This window comes from Syngnathus scovelli, chromosome 10 (genome assembly GCF_024217435.2).
Source record: "Syngnathus scovelli strain Florida chromosome 10, RoL_Ssco_1.2, whole genome shotgun sequence".
Lineage (NCBI taxonomy): Eukaryota > Metazoa > Chordata > Actinopteri > Syngnathiformes > Syngnathidae > Syngnathus > Syngnathus scovelli.
Window position 1 is genome coordinate 5,523,309 of NC_090856.1, and position 19,051 is coordinate 5,542,359.

The 19,051-nt window shown below is 44.0% G+C and overlaps 3 protein-coding genes across 4 annotated transcripts; all 3 read left to right on the forward strand.

Annotated features, from left to right (window-relative positions):
* The first annotated feature begins 1,143 nt into the window (after positions 1–1,143).
* On the forward strand, positions 1,144–5,263 carry tmem161a (transmembrane protein 161A). The gene is made up of 11 exons (XM_049728365.2): positions 1,144–1,277; positions 1,773–1,876; positions 1,945–2,028; positions 2,227–2,318; positions 2,398–2,554; positions 2,639–2,854; positions 2,919–3,062; positions 3,122–3,235; positions 3,298–3,472; positions 3,646–3,742; positions 3,865–5,263. Exons 1-11 carry the CDS (start codon positions 1,275–1,277, stop codon positions 4,164–4,166), a joined length of 1,488 nt encoding a protein of 495 aa, XP_049584322.1. The 5' UTR covers positions 1,144–1,274; the 3' UTR covers positions 4,167–5,263.
* Positions 5,264–5,390: 127 nt separating this feature from the next.
* On the forward strand, positions 5,391–11,088 carry malt2 (MALT paracaspase 2). 2 transcript variants are annotated; one of them, XM_049728280.2, is made up of 18 exons: positions 5,391–5,582; positions 5,815–5,957; positions 6,622–6,788; positions 6,896–7,026; positions 7,099–7,258; positions 7,349–7,536; positions 7,622–7,718; positions 7,802–7,852; positions 8,347–8,433; positions 8,615–8,818; positions 8,908–9,085; positions 9,147–9,221; positions 9,288–9,415; positions 9,618–9,770; positions 9,845–9,899; positions 9,965–10,067; positions 10,292–10,429; positions 10,501–11,088. In XM_049728280.2, exons 2-18 carry the CDS (start codon positions 5,824–5,826, stop codon positions 10,786–10,788), a joined length of 2,337 nt encoding a protein of 778 aa, XP_049584237.1. In that variant the 5' UTR covers positions 5,391–5,582; positions 5,815–5,823; the 3' UTR covers positions 10,789–11,088. The 2 variants fall into 2 exon arrangements, with proteins under 2 accessions (XP_049584237.1, XP_049584228.1); XM_049728271.2 differs by having other exon boundaries at positions 5,392–5,582; positions 5,787–5,957.
* A 66-nt stretch (positions 11,089–11,154) lies between these two features.
* On the forward strand, positions 11,155–17,420 carry safb (scaffold attachment factor B). Its single transcript, XM_049728259.1, has 21 exons — positions 11,155–11,444; positions 11,713–11,803; positions 12,142–12,206; positions 12,307–12,489; positions 12,570–12,626; positions 12,752–12,785; positions 13,463–13,871; positions 14,157–14,200; positions 14,273–14,373; positions 14,470–14,619; positions 14,694–14,782; positions 14,862–14,899; positions 14,993–15,069; positions 15,137–15,279; positions 15,360–15,462; positions 15,591–15,787; positions 15,865–16,027; positions 16,142–16,206; positions 16,560–16,618; positions 16,754–16,802; positions 16,882–17,420. Exons 1-21 carry the CDS (start codon positions 11,292–11,294, stop codon positions 16,991–16,993), a joined length of 2,382 nt encoding a protein of 793 aa, XP_049584216.1. The 5' UTR covers positions 11,155–11,291; the 3' UTR covers positions 16,994–17,420.
* The last annotated feature ends 1,631 nt before the right edge of the window (positions 17,421–19,051 follow it).

Genomic DNA, 19,051 nt, shown 5'->3' on the forward strand with positions numbered 1-19,051 from the left:
ATCAGCGATCAACTTTAGAAGGTCTTGTGTATTTGAAAGTCCACATTTTAATTAAAACCTAATCGTATCCATTTCCCCTTCCTCGCTCCGACTAATTTGCCTCGAGGCTTCGCCCGCAGCAACACCGAGACACTTTATGAGAACGTGTTCATTTTATGCAATGTATGTTTACCAATGCCTGCTTGGTGATGCAGAGTAAGCCACCAGAGATGTTACTTCTGCTGCTTCTCTCATCACTATGTCACGCTTTTGCGCCCAAACGTGAAAGGCAAAGGATCAGCCACATCTTACGGGCAGGAGGAGCACCACCAATTAGCAGCATGAGGGGATTCGACATTAAATTGGCAGACCACCCAGATAAAACCAACAGATTTGAATAGGGTGAATGGATTTGGATAGAAGGTTCTTGGAGGCCATGGCGGTGTACCGTATGAGGCCTCACGTTTTAAAAAGGATGAGCTGACATTATGATGCATGCACAGGCTAGGCGCAAGGATGTTTTATGTCTGCACGGGCAATAATGGCCACTGGTGGCCAAACTACTTAGAATAATCTCATTTTAAGAGAAGATACGTTGGAAATAATTACTATGTATTGCTACAACAGAAGAGAAAACACAGATTGCATGTGCTTTCATGACAAAGTACACGAGTGTATCAGACTTTAAAACTAATCATCTGGCTCATTCTCATTTTCACCCAGTGAAACGTAAAAGTACATGCTAGAGGAAGCATGAAATGATGTGATTATCATTCACAAGTAAGGTGTTGCGACTCATATAACAAAGAAAATAAGAAATAATTTTTCTAAGGTCACACTTAATCTTGAGTACATTTTTCCCACTCTAACCTTTGATTTACATACAGTTGGGTAATAGTGTCACAAAGCTAACTAGATTTTATATTTGAATTTGTTAATACTTTGATGTTAATCTTAAAGTCAGAAACAATTTTGGTACAGCAACTTATTTTGTACATTAGTTTTGGGAATGTTTTAAGGACTCATTTCGCAGATTTTAGAGTTGTAGAAATTACACAGCTTTCACAGAATACTTGAAGGCAACGCCTGATTTAGAGTTACATCCGGGATTCTATAGCGATTTCCCCCGCCGTACATTTGGGGGCAGTCACATTTCTCAAGCGGCCAAGGAGCCCGACACTTACGTCACAGAAGACGAAGAAGAAACTACACATGTTCCCCATCAGCTGTTGCCACCGCTCGTGAAGACTCGGCTGATCTTCGTCGGTGCAAAAACATAATTCTGGGGGGAAAAGATGGTAAGTACATTGCAGTCATTTTGAAAATTGCTGTTAGATTTGGCACTGACGTTGTTTCGTTACGAGAGCCACCGTGCTAATGCTAACGAGCTAACCCCTCAAGCAGCACTGACAGGTGCATAAGATTGGCTATATTTAGCACAACCGCCACTTGCCTACTTCATTCATTTACTCTTGGCTTGCTACACACTCTTCAAAGAAACTGTGTTTTGTTTTTTTCGAACGTCGTGAGTGAGCTCTGTTGCATTATGTGATCCTGGAATGAATTTACCTGGAGTGTAACACAAATAGTCCTCCCTGGAAACACGCACACCTTTCTATGGGTTTCCTGTCTATTTATAAATGTTAAGGCTCACCCCCAGGGGGCGCTCTCGTATTTACTTAAGCTAATTTTGACAAATTCGGTGAGTTATGGTGAGCAGTCTTGAATCACAGTTTGAGGATTTGAATTTCATCCAATCTTATCCGTGACGTGTTTATCTGTCCTAACACTAGGCGCTGATGGGAATCCAGTTGGTTGTCAGTTTGCTGGCAGCCAGCATCATGCAGAGGATGGCGCCACATTGTTCTTTTGCACGCTGGCTCCTTTGCAATGGCAGGTGAGGCCACTTTCCTGTTTGTGGGACAAGCAGACTTATATTTTTAACACTTCTTTGTTTCCTTCTAGTCTGTTTCGGTTCAAACATCCGTCCGAGGGGGAGCTTTGCGCTCTGGCTGGTAAACAGATGCCCAAAACAAATAGAAGAGACAGGTATGCTGCAGGAGAGAATGTTGTCATAACAATGCCTGCAAGGAAACTCATGTATTCCAGCCCATACTTCGCTAAACTTTGCTTCTTTCATCCACCACCTAGTCTAAAAAGAAATAAGCTACAGATAGGATTTCTCAAAATTATTTTTTTCAAGTATTCCTATGCAACATCAGAAATATGTTGGTGTTTTATTCTCAGGAGACAAAATGGAGAAAACAAGCCTCTCACTGTGCCCAAAGACATCGACCTTCACCTGGAGAAAGCTCCAGTCAACGCCATGGATGCTCTCGGTTGGGCGACGGCTTCTCAACGCAACATCAACTAAAACAAAACTCAATTATTTTTTTTCCTTGTTTTATTTGCTCTCAGTGCTACGTTTCTTCCTGGAGTACCAGTGGCTGATTGACTTTTCCGTCTATGCGACGGCCGTCTTTCTTTTCACGGAGTGTTACTACTGTGTGGTGGACGCCAGCAAAGAGGTGAACCTTGGCGCCATCTGGTGTGTCCTCACCGTTCTTTTCAGCCTGTATCCTTTTTGGCAACGTTCTCTTTGTGAGCTGCACTCTTGTTGAAGAAGCCGGAGTTTTTTTTCTTAACGTGCATCATTCAGCAAAGCACTCCACATGCTGATGAGCCACTACTTCCGCTCGGAGGAGGGCGGCGAGCGTTCCGTGTGCCTCGCGTTCGGCTTCCTGTGCCTGTTGGTGGCCATGCTGGTGCTGGTTGTCCGAGAAGACTACCTGGAGTTTGGCTTGGAGTCGGGCTTCTCCAGCCTTTTCGACAGCCTGGAGGTGTTCGCTAAGCAGCAGGGCTACGCCGACTGGTCGTAAGTTAACCGCGAGTGTTGCATCACTGCTGTCAGGAGTAATCAATCGCATGCTTGTGTCAAGGGTCCCTGTCACCAAACTGACGGTGAAGCTCGGACTGGCCGCCTTCTGCGCGTACGTGGGCTCCCTGATGGCGTTCCCCGGCCTGCGTCTGGCTCAGACTCACCTGGATGCCGTGGAGATGAACTCGGAGCGTCCACTCATCCGGTGCGTATAAATATGACGGCACTCCAACACGATGCTCACTTCCCTGTTGTCTCCTTCAGGTTTCTCCTACACGTGAGCTTCCTGTCTCCAGTGTTGATGTTGATTCTGTGGGTCAAACCCATGGCCAGGGACTTCCTCGCCAACGCACCCATGGGGAAAAGCTCCGTCACGCTGTGAGTGTACAAACACATTCCACTTGAAAACAAACTTCAAATAATTTTTCGTGGCCTCGCAGGGTGTCCCGCGATGCCTTTGACAGCGTGCGGCTGTGGACCGTGGTGGCTCTGTGTGTCCTGCGGCTAGCGTTAACTCGCTACCACCTGCAGGCTTACCTCAACCTGGCCCAGAAGTGGGTGGAGCAAATGAAGAAGGAAGCCGGACGGATCGCCACCATTGACATTCAGAGGAAGGTCAGGCAGCCATTTCATGTTCATGTTTGGACGATACTTGGATTTGTTCCCTCCATTTTAGGTTTCTGTGCGCATTTTCTATGCCCCAACTGAAACTATTTTTAATAAAGGTATGAGTTAGAGATAATCAATTTAATTGAATAAAATGTGTATTTGTGTGCCTCCCTCTCCAGGTTACACGTGTGTTTTGCTACCTGAGTGTAGTGACTCTGCAGTATGTGGTTCCCGTGCTTCTTATCCTCTTCTCCACGCTGGCCCTCAAGGCACTTGGTTAGTAATTCCTTCACCCCTTTAATTTGACATTCTAAAATGGATTATGTTCAATATATTTTTATTAAAACATTATTTAAGCTCTTTTTTCCCCAATGGTTTGACTGTTTTTCCTCTGCCAGGAGGATTCTCTTGGGATGGTGCAGACGTGACCCCAGACGTGACACCCGCCTCACCGATGCCTACGGCGGCGCCAGTCATCTCAGGCGCTTTGGACGAAGACGAGGAGTCATTCGAGGACATGGAGGAGGATATCCAGGAAACGGTGGCCCGCCTGTCGGAGATGTTGTGCGCTCTGCGCTCCGTCCTCACGCCGCTTTTCTTCAGGGGCTTCTTCGCTTTCTTCGCTTGGTGGGTGGCGGCCTGCCAGGTGATCAGCTCGCTTTTCGGCATCTACTTTCACCAGTACCTCATGAACAACTAGGGCCACACACAGATGCACTGAGCTTTTGGGCGCTCTAGAAAGCGTGCTATTGTCCGTGTGAGACCGGAGCCGGCTTCTGGTATGAAAACAACACACACAAAAAAGATGTGTTCTGCAATTTTATGCAACATTTCAGACTCAAGCCCGCTGCTTTAAATGCTGCATTTGTGAGCAATCTTATGAAAACAAAAATGTTAATATTACAAGAATAAAGTCGTTTTATGATGGGAAGGACGGAATGTAATAAGCGAACTTTAAATGGTGTAAAGTTAAAATAATATTTTCACTTTTACTAAAAGTATTACCTGTTCATACAAACATGCTGTTAGTTAAATGAACTTGCTTGTTTCTTTATTCTTGTAATACGACATTTTTATTATCAGATAAAAATACTTTTATCGTCTATCGACACCCCAATGTAGTCTGGCTGTATTGTACTTTTTTTTTTCTTCTATGATTCATTTGCATGACCTGAGGTTTGAAATGCTTCAATGCATTTTGTACTTTTTAGGGGGCAAAAGCTGCCAGTAATAAGCAGGTTTGCTTTCTGCTCATCATTGGTGATAGTGATAGGATAAGTATGTACTTTTTATTGATGATATTGTATCATCAAGGAACCGATTCAAGAGTGCTATTTTTCTTTTATTTTCATTATGAGTGTGGTTGAAACTTTTTTTGATTATGTATATTTTCCCTACACATTTCCCAAGTGCCTAAAAGCTCAGGGATTTTTAATATAACCTTTTTATCCCTTTGTGGGACTATTTTGAAGTAGCTTGCAAGGAGATTAAATTTGCTACACTTTTAGTTGCATCGTTTTAATTGTTTTGCCAAAGTGGCATTTGTTTATTTATTTAGTAACATGTTATGATATCCATTCCCAAAGGGGAATTTACGACTTGTTAGTTTGCATACTTTGCATAGGATCAGTGGAGTTGTTTTGGTCTGAATTCAACTTGAATACTGTGAAGTGCCACTGAATAATATTTGGAAAATATTTAAATGCATGGTGTGTATTTTTTTTGTATTTGTTTTAATTTTTTGGGTCATATATTACTGTATTTCTGTGTTATTAAAATCAGTATTTCTTGCTGCCATTTCCTTGAAGCTACCACTGAATTGAAGAGACCGATATTTTATTTTTGAGTAGAATACGGGAGATCTTTAACCGATTGATCTCAAATATTTATTCATTAAATAACAAAACTTACGTGTAATAAGCCCTTAATTTCCGTCCATGTAGTCTCACTGCGGTCGCCATGGCAACACGTACGAACGAGCCCCCGTGTACGGTGAATGGAGCAAAATGAGGAAGCGAGAAGAAACTACAATTTATGAGCCTCGGGGTGTTCAAATGAGTGACATAAATTCTTATATAACGAACAAAGACACTCGCTGAAATCCAACGTCGAGTCGGTAAGATTTAAACCAGATTTGTCACGTCGACGTGATGGCGGAAGTTGGAGTGTGTTGAACTTCGTTTCAAGTCGTAATTAAGTTGTAGTTTGTTTTTGGTTCCTTTTATTTTTTTAAAGGGGAAATCCCACTGCTAGTGTACCACTACTTTCACTACTAGTGTACTGCCTACTTTGACTATTCACTACGCGTTTCTGTTTTCAGTGATTTTTTTTAACCTTTTTCACAAAAGACGAGAATAATGGAGGAGTGTAACAGTCTCGCAAAATTATCCAAAGATGTGCTCGACAAACTGGCCAAGATGTTGGACAACTCCACATGCGGATGGAGGCAACTAAGCCAAGTTGTGTCTGAAGACCCAAAACTCCGTTACAGGTGGGCCATGAACGCACCATCGACAGTCGTGTTGAACGTACTAAATTACGAAAGATTTTCTGGTAAATGAGCAAAAGTCTTACATGAAACATAAAATATATATTGTTGAGGAATTGTATTGTTGGTCGTATTCTGACTAGATGGTTTGGTATAGCTGCTGAGGGTAAAATTTAACGTTTTGAACAAAAGTAATATGATACCTACTGGCCATTATTAGTACTACAGAAAGTGAAAGTTGAAACTGGTGTATTTCAATGAATAAGATAGGTAGAATATTTTTTTTCGAAACCTAATCGAAGTCTTGCATATTCAAGATTTGCTTATTCACCTTTTTGTAATATTTTTGTGATGTTTTTATTTTTTTTTACTTGTTTTTTTCCCTTGTGATTTACACACTCCATCTTGTTTTTTTTTTCTGGTAAACATATACAGTACAAATACAGGTTATATTTTTCAGAAAGACAGGAACTAAGATTTGAACTCAGAATTTCAGAACTGAGACACCATACTAACCACTTCTTCTGTTGCCTAGTTCACATTCAAATTTATTTTTATTGGGAAATTGTAGGACAGCGAATCAAAAGACGCAAATGTGTGTAGTTGAATTCATCATGAACCTTTTGGGAGTTTACAGTATATCTAACACTGAATTCCCCCTGTGCAGTGAACGGGATGTGACCAACTGCTCGCTCCAGGTTCTAAGTGCAACAGGAAGCCCAGGGCGCAGCTTCTTAGCTCTACTAGTCGACCGATCCTGCTCTCTGCTCTTTCTGCTCCAGTGTCTGAAGAAGATTGACCACCAGGAGGCCGTGCAGCTGCTCACCACTGCAGGTAGGCTTCTACTGGGCTAAATGTCCACCCAAAGACAGGACTTGATCATAGTTATTATTATTAAAGAGCATTAACTCAAATGAGTTTTTGCTCTTTATGTAAAACAGCAACAGAGCAGATCCAGATCACGGTCCATCCCAACTCCCAGCAGGCCACATTGGGCAGCAGAGTTGTGTTGACCTGCCGAGCCTGTGGGCCTCCTGGATTAGCTTACCAATGGTTTAAAGGCAAAGAAGAGGTGAGCATCGTTATTAGCAATGACTGGATGTTGAGGTCAGATTAAATCATTCTATAATTATCTCTGTATTAGATTTCGGAAGCCAGCGGACGCACACCCGAGCTCGTTGTGTGTCCTTTGGGCCCCGAGCACAAGGGTAGCTACATCTGTAGGATCAACCATGGAGACACATGGGTCTTCTCCCAGTGGGCTCGGGTGCGCTTGCTCCGTTCCGTACCTGGCTTGAGTCCAGGTATGACCCTCTAAGTGAACATTATGATTTTCACACTAGCCCCGCCACTTTACAAAACTCCATGAACCTTTTCAAATGTCGTCAATCCAGGCTGCAGCACCGGCATGTTTTCAGGCTCATCCACTGCCGTGCGTATCATCTCCCAGCCTCAGTCCCAAATGGCATCTGAAGGTGACACGCTGCTCCTGAAGTGCAGTGCCGTGGCCAACCCCCCTGCCCAGTACCAGTGGTACCACAACTCAACTCCGATGCCACAAAACAAGATACGTTTACTCAAAGTAAGTCCCCCTCATCTCATATTTTGCAAAACAGGTTAACATTTCCAAAGGTGATCAGCTACAAGTTCCGTTTCGGACTTTACAGATCCCGTGCGTGACCACAGCACATCGAGGGCAGTACAGATGCAAAGTGTTCAATTTGTTTCACGAAATATGGAGTGACCCTGCAACTGTCACCATAGGTGAGACGTAATGTTTTTTTTTTTTAATACATACTGCATGACTTTTATCTGTATATAATGTCACGTTTTCCTTTCCTATCCAGGGCCAACTTCCATCACCGATCCCTCCTGTGTAGCAGTTGACCGTGGCTTAGGTATTCTTTAAAAAAAAAAAAAAAAATTCATGTAAAGTGGAACTACACAATAGAGATGTGTTCACTACTTCGTTACGTATTAGTTCTTGTTTTTCAGTGTGAACACTAGAAAAAGACAAAGCACTGTACAAGCAAGATTAAGTGGTTAGAAAATGTGCCTTGCCTCACAGTTCTGAGGCTTGGTTTTGAAGTTCGGCATTCATGTCCATCCACATTCCATAAACATGGAAGTTCATTAGTTAAAGTCTCTGAATGATCCATAGGTGAGAACATGAGTGTGAATGCTACGCGTCCTGTGATTGGTTGGCAACCAGTGTGGAGCGCACCTCAACTGGAAAAGGCTCTAACTTAATGAGGATGTGTGCTGTAGAAAAAAGGATGTTTGAATAAATGATGCTTTTAGATAAACAAGAACAAAGTCATAAAATGCACCAACCCTAACCCAGACAACATGCTTATTTATTTTATTTCCCCCCTCTTTTTTATGCTTATAGAATCCGAGGAAGTCGACGGTCCAATCGTCTGTGAAGAAGTACGTTCGCAGATGACAAATCCGCCGCCATCATCCAACCAGTTTTTTGGTAATGAGAATTTTCTCTTTTTAACACATTCACCACCAAACCAGTTCAAATGGATCATCCGTCAATGGCAGTGAATGAGGATTTTTTTTTTTAGCAGCTTCAGTTGAAACCACTTGACATTCAGTCAATTGAAAGGAAGTTTATCTTTATACATTTATGACTTGACACTTTCCCTCCCCAGCCACAGACAAGGTGGCTCTCCTCATCGGCAATCTGAACTACCGCCACCGCTCTCAGCTGTGCGCCCCCATGGCGGACGTCCACGAGTTGAGCAACCTCCTCAGGCAAATGGACTTCAAAGTGGTCTCTCTGCTCGACCTCAATTGGCAGGAGATGCACAGCGCCGTCACCGAGTTCTTGCTACTCCTCGGAAAAGGAGTTTACGGTGAGCTTCATAATTTATTCTAGGTCAAAAAGCCAAAACAAAGTTTCCTGGAAAAAAACAAATGCTGCATATTTGTCCTCCTTGCACAGGCTTGCTCTACTTTGCTGGTCACGGTTATGAAAACTACGGCAACAGTTTCATGGTGCCCATCGACGCACCACCATCATTCACATCTGAGCACTGCATTTGCGTGCAGAACATACTAACCAGGATGCAGGAGAAGGAGACAGGACTCAACGTGTTCCTGCTGGACATGTGCCGAAAAAGGTTCCACATGACATCTTATGTCACGTCCCCCTCTGTGCTTGAATTCTTTTCATTCTTTTAGAAATCCCAACGATGAAATCATAGTCCAACCTGGACTGTTGAAGGTGACGGCAAATGTAGTGTTTGGATATGCCACGTAAGTTAAAGCACAATAGTGTGTATTCATGTGAAGTCCAATTCATGTCTACATTGTTGAATTCAGGTGTGTCGATGCGGAGGCTTACGAAGTGAGGAAAGAAGATGTATCCAATGGCATCTTCATAAGTTTCCTCAAGCGGCGGATTTGCCAGGATGAGAAGGTCACGGTCATGCTGGACAGGGTGGCAGAAGGTTCTTTATTATTTTAAAGTAAAAACTACAAATCATTTGAAGACGCCTGACAGATAGAATGGAACTGTACTGACATCTAGTGGCGATTTCTTGACATTACTGATATGTAACTTATTCCAGACCATACCTTTGTGGTTCCTTAATTAGTATAAATTATAGCGCTTCTGGCTTCCATAATAACCCAACCTCTCTGTCTAACCAGACATGGGTCGTTTTGAAATCACACGAGGGAGGCAGGCTCTGGAGCTCCGCAGTAATCTGTCCGAACGGCGTTCCCTCACGGACCCTATTCAGATGTTGTCGAACTGCTCTACGGCCAACTCGGCTCGCAACTTACAGTGGGCTGTTGCTCATGGTACTTAAGGTCCAACCACTCAATATGATCTTACCACAGAAAACTTGATTTGATGTTTCATTTTGTCTTTACAGTTCTACCAAAGAGCCTTTTTATCCATTTTGATTGTGGTGTGAAGGTCCAACTTGGGTTTGTATGAAAACAAATGATGTCAGTTCCTCTTCTTAAAATAATTATGACAATATGCTGTGTAGATTTGCCGCTGAATTCTCCAACATCATGGTCGTCTACACACGTATACTGGAGAAGCCCAAAGAGATTGCTTCGTGCTCGGCTCAACTTATTGACTTCCCTGAGGTATGATCACGCACACAAAGGTGCTGATTTTATTTTTAATGTGATGGAAGAATTTTTTTCAGAAATTCTGAGCACGATTCAAACCCTGAACCTCCGACTATGAGGCAGACATGCTTAACACTAGATCACTGCTTTGTGATTTTGTCTATTATTTGATTTAACACAGTTGATATAGTCATTTTTATGACAATTTGGATATTGGTAAATTTGTCCTCTAATTGCAGGATGTGGATATTGATTTAAAGAGGAGCAATCAGGAAACTCCGGTCAAAGCCGACAGTTTCTTATTCATCAAGGAACAACTCGCTTCATCCGAGCTGCCCGAACTGTACACTCGCATTTGCAGCCTGCAGAGACTCAAGGTCAACTTTATGATTAACTCCACTTGCCTTAGGGATGCTTTTATTCGATTAAGGCCTGTTATGTTTTACAGAAGGAGCTCACGTTCACCGTCTGCCTCCGTTACATTTACGTCAACCTGGAGGAAGAAGTGGAGGAAAGGAAAGCGGTTACAGTCGGCAAGCCGCTGGTTTCCAAACTGAATCTCCACCAACCACGAGCGAGCTCGGCCTCGTCATCCCTCAGCCTGGACTCGTGCACTATCTCTGAGGTCTCCTCCTTCTCTGAGGACTTTGCTCCATTAGCGTCCAACGCATGGTCACTATTCGCAAATGCTCACCCTGATAAATGTAGGGACAACCCGAATTATTATTCTAACTAAGCCTTAGCAAATCCTCGCTTATAAATTAGAGGAAGAAAATGTGACATTTGTAAAAATAAACATGTTATCTGTGCTTTATATGTACAAGTCCTAGGTCACCACTGATTTTGTTTCAATATACTGGAACTAGGCAACCTTCAAGTTACGTCATGACCTTTGACCTTTGGCATGACAAACAATCACATACATGTAAGTGCCATATTTTTTATCTTATTATAACGGTTTACATTTTTAAATATATATTAATAAAAGGTATTGTCATACAAATACATGATGTAAATAAAAGTGTTAATTATCGTATGTATAAGTAATTTGACGATAGTATTCTCTTGTTTTCCGCACTGGATTTTCAACGCGCATGCGCCGTCACGACACGCATACAGGGAAAACCTGTCGGGGGGGACTCCATTTTGAGGTCGAATTGCACGCTGCCACCGTGCAGAAACAGCGCGTTTTGCTACATTAACAACTGCAAAAAGTGGGTTATTCTACGGCTCAAAGCGATGGCTGACCCATCGACCGAGAATGACGTTCCGGAAGGTGCTGAAGTTCGCAAATTGTCGGATCTGCGAGTTATTGATTTGAAGGCCGAGCTGAAGAAACGAAACCTTGACGTCACCGGCAACAAGAGCGCGCTGTCGGAGCGCCTAAAAAAGGTCTAACTTTGATTTTTAATCAATACAAGAGCCATGTTGGCGAGAAGCCTACAAATATGTTAATACTACACAACGTGATATCATTGCAACGTGCGCGAGTGCTCTGAATAACGTCACGTGACGAAGTTATGCTAGCCAACAAGCTAATGGTCGCCATCGTGCTAACGAGGCTAAAGCTATTAGTTTGTTTTAGTAGGGCCCTCGAGTTTAGTCTTTGCGATGTTAATGTTTTTGTTTCATTTTTTAAAATCCACATGCACTCACGCAGGCTATCGAGGAGGAGGGCGGAAACCCGGACGCAATTATTCTTTTTGTGGAGTCGGCGCCGAAGAAAGCCACACCGAAACGTGCTGCAAGAGGTGCCGCATACTGAATGACTTTATATATGTGTGCGTGTGGAGCAGACGTGAGCACTAAAAGTTACTACAACCTCACCCATAAACGTTTTACGAGATGGAAGTGGCCTCCAAACCTAGAAAACAGTTGAACTATGATGTTCTAAGTGCCAGCCTGAGAGCACTTTGACATAAATTTAAATTGACGGCAGGGGGCGATAAAATGTCAAAATGGCTGCACTTTGACTTGGATGAAAATGTGTGGATAAATCTGCTTAATTCTTGTTCAAAAGCATTATTTATCAGAATACCTATTTCAGAATTCTCTCTTATTTGATTCTTAATCTCATTTTTGTCCTCAGATGTAATACAGGAGACTGATGAATACCAAGATGACAATTTTGAAGATGAATCCCGTGATGGTCATGTATGTTTGTTTTTTCCTGTTCTATTAGTCAATATCAGAAAGTGCTGTTTGACATTTTGAAATTGTGCAGGTGTATTATTTATGGTGCCCTTTTCCTCAGTATGAACACGAGAGCTTCCATGACATGGATATCCTTGACATGAATGTGCTGGATGAGGCTGACAATGACAACGGATTGCCAGAATCCGTGGACGATCTGGGGAATTTAATTGGCGGCCGGGAAGATGCGGCCCTGGATGATGACGACGATGTCACCATCGACTCTGAAGATGAAGCAAGACAGGTGGGAAACGCAGCTATGAAAATTAGGTGTTCTAATCATCTGGATTTGGGCCCATTGATTTATGATAATGTTTTTGTCAGTTGGAAGACTCTGGAGGGTTGGATGATGAAGATATGTTGTGCTCTTCACTTTACGTGGTAAGTTTTTGCCGCTTTATTGCAGTGACTGCACATACTATTGTTGATTTTCCACCTATCCGTTTTGAATGAATCCCATATTTCACAAACACAATTTAAAATAGAGCACACGGTTTGTGTTTCAGACTGCCGATGCTGAGGAGCTATTAGCCGAAACAGGTAATGTATAGAAATGGTCAGGAAATGGGTCTTTCATTGCGCTTAGTTTGAAACGCCAACACAACCTTGAATTGCAACGTGAAACAGCGAGAGAAAGAAAGGGAGACTGGAAGCCCAAAAGGGATTGCTGTCTTTGTGTTGAAATTTGGTAAACAACAGTTGTTAACCTACCTGGTTACCATTTTGGGTCCATTTTGAGTGTTACCACGTTGACGCACGTTGACAGCAATCGCACTGAACGCGAGTCAGGGTGAGCCGTTGCAGGCTGCCTGCGGTGCTCCAGCCGGCCGCTCGAAGATCCATCAAAGCCACGGGGCATCTTTGGTAGAATCAAGGATATGAATCTGTTGGACTTGAAGTTTTGCTCCGAGGACACTTTGAAGCCAAGCCAAAGGACTGTTACAAGCACAGCCACGATTGCACCTCTCTTCCACCATGGACTCAGCTTGGCCGATTCTCGACCTGCGAGGCAAAAGAGTTAGTCCGCCCCTCCTCCTCCCCCCGCCCCTCTACATGCTTGGTTATCTTACTACCTTTTGGGCCCCCTTCCAGTCTCTCGGTAGGGTCGACCTCAGGTCATGGCGTTCCTAATCCAGGCCTTGCCACTCCTCCGTAACCATTGCTGTGTTTCAGAAGTGATTAAACTGTGTGCCATTCTATTCCTGTTAAACCTGTAGAACATGACAAAGTAGCCGGGTCTTGTTTATCTGAGCCGCTTATCGAAGACCGCCACCCGAGCCGTGAGACGAGCACCGATGAAGAACAGGCTGCCACCGCCGGCGGGGAAGACAATGTGTCGACCGACACGGGAGCCAAAGCCGACGAGGAAAACGACCGGGATGCTCTTGAGGCAGACGCCACCGAGGCCGGGGAAGCAGGGAAGCCCCCCGAAGAGACATTGGACAGTGAAAATGCCTCGGAAGCCGTTAGTGTCAGCAAAGAGAACGATGGGGGTGAAACTGTTGGTTCAGAATTGGGTTCTAAGAAGGGAGGTGAGGATGAGAAGACAGAAGAGAATGCGACTGCGGATTCCGCCTCGGCAGTGAAAGAGTCGTCCTCTGTTGAGGGCGAAGATCAGAACAAGAGGTTTGTTGCTTTCTGTCTACTCGAAACCAAAATGGCTAGCTCTCTTGCATTGGCTCTTTTGTGCTAGTAAGAATTGGATGCTCTTTTCAAGGCGGTAACACAATTCAATGCACTTTTACACATCATTTTCCAATGAGTAACACACCGGGGTTGTCGGGTGGGCCTCCCCCGTTTACTCACTTTTAAAACGCCCACAACGGCTTGAGCGTCTGCACTTTTTGTCTCAAGACGCACAAGCTTGTCCAAGTAGTGTCCTCACTTGTCGTCGTTTGGATTTGTCTCTAGCTCTGAAGACAAAGATGGCGGGGATGAGGCCAAGGATGATAAGAGTGAGTTGATCATGATAGGTTCCTCACACTGGTGATCGTATGCTGATATAATTTGTTTTGGGTTGAGTTTAGCTACTGCGAGTCCTACAGGCAGCAGAAACCTGTGGGTCAGCGGGCTTGCTTCCACTACCAGGGCGACAGACCTGAAGACGCTTTTCAGCAAACATGGCAAGGTCAGTAGATGAAGTATCAATATTTGGTGCGATAATGTCGGGATGTGTCATGCTCTGCTAGGGTGTCGCTTCTTATCCAGCTTCTTTGACATTCAGGTTGTCGGTGCCAAAGTGGTGACCAACGCCAAGAGTCCCGGAGCCCGCTGCTACGGCTTCGTCACCATGTCCTCCACGGAAGAGGCTGCCAATTGCGTCAGCCACCTCCATCGAACCGAACTCCACGGCAAGATGATCTCTGTCGAGCGGGTGAGTGTGAGATTTTCAGCTTGAGAAATCTGATCACCTTTCAATCCCTTTAATCCTGTCTTAAAATATTGCAGGCTAAAAATGAGCCGGCGGGCAAGAAGCCAGTCGACAAAAATGACGCCAAGAAGGCCGGCGATGAGCGGAGACAATCCACCGAGTCCAAGTAAACTTGACTGCTTTTTTGGACACCCAATGATACACATTGATATAATGATGGCTAACTAAAGTTTCATATCCTACAGATCTGGAAAAGATGAGGGAGAAGGAAAGGATGGCAAAGGTGAGTGAAGGCCACCAAATCTCCCCACCAGCCCCTCAGTTTTATCGTGCTACATTATTTTAAGTAATGTGTCCTTGGTCTTTGTTTAAACAGGGGACGAGAGGACCGTAGTCATGGACAAGTCCAAGGGGGAGCCGGTCATCAGCGTTAAAGCCAAAAGCAAAGAGCGAGTAAGTGTCAGTGATGAAAGGAGGAAAAATGGACTCTACTCCTAAATGCCCTCTTCACCCCCGTCAGAGCTCCAAAAGTCAGGACCGCAAGTCGTCCAGTAAAGAGAGGAAGGACATCCTGTCGTTCGACCAGATCAAAGAGCAGCGCGAGCGAGAGAGGCAGAGGCAGCGTGAGCGGGATATGCGAGAGGTGGAAAGACGCAAATACAAGTAAGGGGCTACCCGGGGAGGAACGTAGAAGACAAGTCGACTCGGCGGCCGACAGCAATGTATCTGCGATCTCTCTGCAGCGATCGCGGCCCTCCGGACGGCCGCTCGGAGCGTGAGCGGATCCGCATCTTCCGTGAGAAAGAGGAGCGGCAACATCTGATGAAGAAGAGACACTGGCTCGAGGTCAGGTCACAATAGTTAGGCTACTTCGTGGAAAAGGGGTTAATTCAAATGTCAAGTTTCTGGTGGGATTTTTTTTTTTTAGTGTTATCATGAAATAAAAACCCTTTTCACATTTGCTCATCACCCAGTTGGAGAGGGAACGTCTGGATGCAGATCGTATGGAACGGCAGTTCCTGGAGCGGGAAAGGATGCGAATCGAGTTCGAGAGGCGTCGGGAGCAGGAGCGCATCATGAGGGAGCGCGAGGAGATCCGCAGGCAGCAGGAACAGCTACGCTTCGAGCAGGATCGCCGCCCCGTCAAGAGGCCTTACGACATGGACGGCAGGTTAAGGCCGTTTGATTACGGGGACTGCCTTTTCCCGCTCACACGTCCGCCACACCTGACCAAATCGTCGCTCTCAGGAAAGACGACTGGCCCGACAAGCGCATGCACATGGACGACCGATACCGCTCGGACTTTGGACGGCAGGATCGTTATCAAGACTTTGATCACAGGGATCGTGGGCGGTACCAGGAAGACATGAGGGGGGGCAGCCGTGGCATGGGCGGTGACAGAGATGGTCCGGTAAGAAAAGAAACCAGAAAGTTAAACTATTTATATGCACACACATAAAAAATATTTTTTTCCTTTTATAATTTGTCTGCGTGGCACCTAATTGTCAACTCATTGCGTTTGCAGCATTTCAACGACAGACACGGCCGCGACAACTGGGGCGGCGGAAACTACGACAAACGCATGAACAGGTGAGGGTACACACCAGCTGCCATCTTTTCAAGTAACTCCTGACTAGACATTAAAGCCTGGTCAAATTTGACAGAAGCATGCTAAAAAATAATGTTTAATGGTGCAATCAAACAATTAATAACTGGACTCAAATCTGAGCACAAAATCTTCAGTAGGTCTATTGGAAAGTTTAACATTGCGAGCAATTGACATAGCATGGCATTGATTTTAAAGCGTGCATTAAAATCAACAAAAGCATTGATTCTTCCAGTGAAAAGAACGAGGTCTGTTTGTTTTGTCCATCCAGTTCAACCGCCCTTGGCAGAGGTAACAAAGTGTCAGCGTAGTTTTCTAAAATTCTGGTTTGTTACAGGGATGGAGGCCGAGACTGGGACTCGGGTCGGAAGATGGATGGCGACCGCCCTTGGCAAGGTACAAATGCTTTGATGCCAAATTGTGTGTGTTCAAAATTAATATTCGTGAGTCCTCCCCCAAACCAACCTAAATCATGCACCTTGTATGTGTTTTCACTCAATAATGTGCATTTATGTCATGACGCATATTCAGGTCGGGATGGGATCCCTGGCCCGAGCCATATGCGTGGAGGCATGGGAGGGTAAGTTACTTTGACTTGTCGTCTTACTTGAGTTAACTCGCAAGTTATTAATGTTTTTGGTTTTTTTGTGTGCCATCAGTCGCGGAGGCTACATGAGTTCGTCCCAGTCTCTCTCGGGGGCGCTCAACCGACAAAACCAAACCATGCAAGGCGGCGGCGTGCAGGGCGGAGCCTTCAATCGACGCTTCTGAATTTTCAAACGTCATAACAATACTGCGATTTATTTAGTTAAAACAAAAAAGTCCACAAGGGAAGGAATTGACTATTTTGTACTTTTTCTTTTTATCTGGATTTCTTTCCTTTCCGCAACGCTCTCGGTTCCGTGTCATAGTGCTCACTTGAGTGTCTTGTTGTTGTAAATTGAAATGTTTTATAGACCCATGGTTGATGGACCTAACCCTCACCCGCATTTCATGATCAGCTCACACTTTTGTGTTGCTGCAAAGCAATTTTTGTTTTTTAAATGGCCTGTCGGAGAACATTTTCTCACTGAAGTTGCATACTAATCGTAAGAACTCTTCTAAGTTTTTTTTATCATTTGCATCCCAGCTAAAAATGTTTACAGTCGTTCTTGATTGTTTGTGACTGGTAATAAATGAAGAGTGTTTGTAATTGAAACCTGCTGATAGATTTTTTTGTGCTTATTTTCGTTTTTGGCTCATTACATTAGTGCCACTGAGTCAAGTTGTCAGGTAAACCAGATTTAAGTTCTCTAGGAAATGGCCTCAATTTTGATAAGATAATCAATGATCAACAGTGATTATGAACTGTAAATATAAGGAGGGGCACACTTTAGTAACCGCCTTACCTTTGCCGTTGAAATGACTTTACAACTGAGTCACTGTACACACAATAAGTAAATTTGAAAGTGGAAGAGGTTTTTCTCAAGTTAGATGAAACATCAAGTTTATTAAACACTATTGTTTAAACATATTTGCCGTTCAAAACTAAAGGCTAATTTCATTTTTTTTTTGCCCATATTTGATAGCAATTTCCTACTTGTCCGCTAAGCGGCGCCCTTCACTCACAAATAAACGCAAACACGCCTCTTTCAAGCGGCGTACAGTGGATCATTCCTCTGTTTACAGACGCACGACGTTTCGAGGTTACGAACGGCATAAGTAATAGTTAATATTCTGGGCCTAAAAGACTTTTCATACAAATATTTAAAATAATTATAACTTTAATATTGCATTGGTGTCCGTGAATACACCATGACAAATTGTCCACCTGCATTTATTTAATGGAACACACAAACCGGAAGTTGAAGTCATTCAATATGTCAACCAGGGCGAGGAAGAGGACATATGGGGTGAAAGCTGGAGGAAAGTGGACGCAAAATTCATGCTGGTTCTCCATCCAGTGTGAGATGTTTGACTTCAACTCTTAGCCTTTGGTACGTGTTTATTTACTTTACTTCCCCTGTGATCATAGCAAAGCTCAATGTCAATGTGTGTGAAGTGATGCCATCGCATGACGTCATTGTCGTGAATACAAAAAACATGCATGTTACAGACTCTAAATTGGAGTTGGCTGGTTGTTTCACTCAAGTGTCATGTTTGATATGAAAAAGAAATTAAATTAAATGCAGTGGTTTTTTTTTACTTTCTGCATGACAATGAGATGGTTTGTGAAATTATCCACTGCTTGTCCCCACAGGGGTCACCGAGTGCTCTGAGAAAACCCACGCAGGCACGGGGAGAACATGCAAACTCCACACAGGGAGGGCCAGAGGTGGAATCAAACCAGCTCTGAACTGTGAGGCAGATGTTCTAACCAGCGCACCACCGTGCCGCCACAGTGCAAACAGCAGATGTGAGTCTTGTTCTGATGGCGCTGACGTGTTCAAATATTTACTTTTGAGAGTTAAACTAAGGATTTTGAGAGAGAAAATTGATTTTGCAGGGGAACCATGTTTTGCAGAAATATACTGACTGTTTAGCAAATTTCAATTCTGATTTGAGGGGTGTACCAAAGTGAGTGGAATAAAACTCAAATCAATGTGCGTTGGCTTGTAGCAAAGAAAACTTGTCGGTCACCAAGGGACGATGATGTGATGTCGCAACTGCCAGCTTCACAATTCCACCGATGACAGAATTGATGCAAAGTGTCTTCTAAGTGTCAGCAGCCGGCGTGATGCAAAAAAGAGCAAAGGTCAGAACGCATACGTGCACACACACTACAACTAAGCATGAAGCACTTGCATGTACATCTTAAACGGAAACCCCTGTGGGGATTTTGTCTGCGAG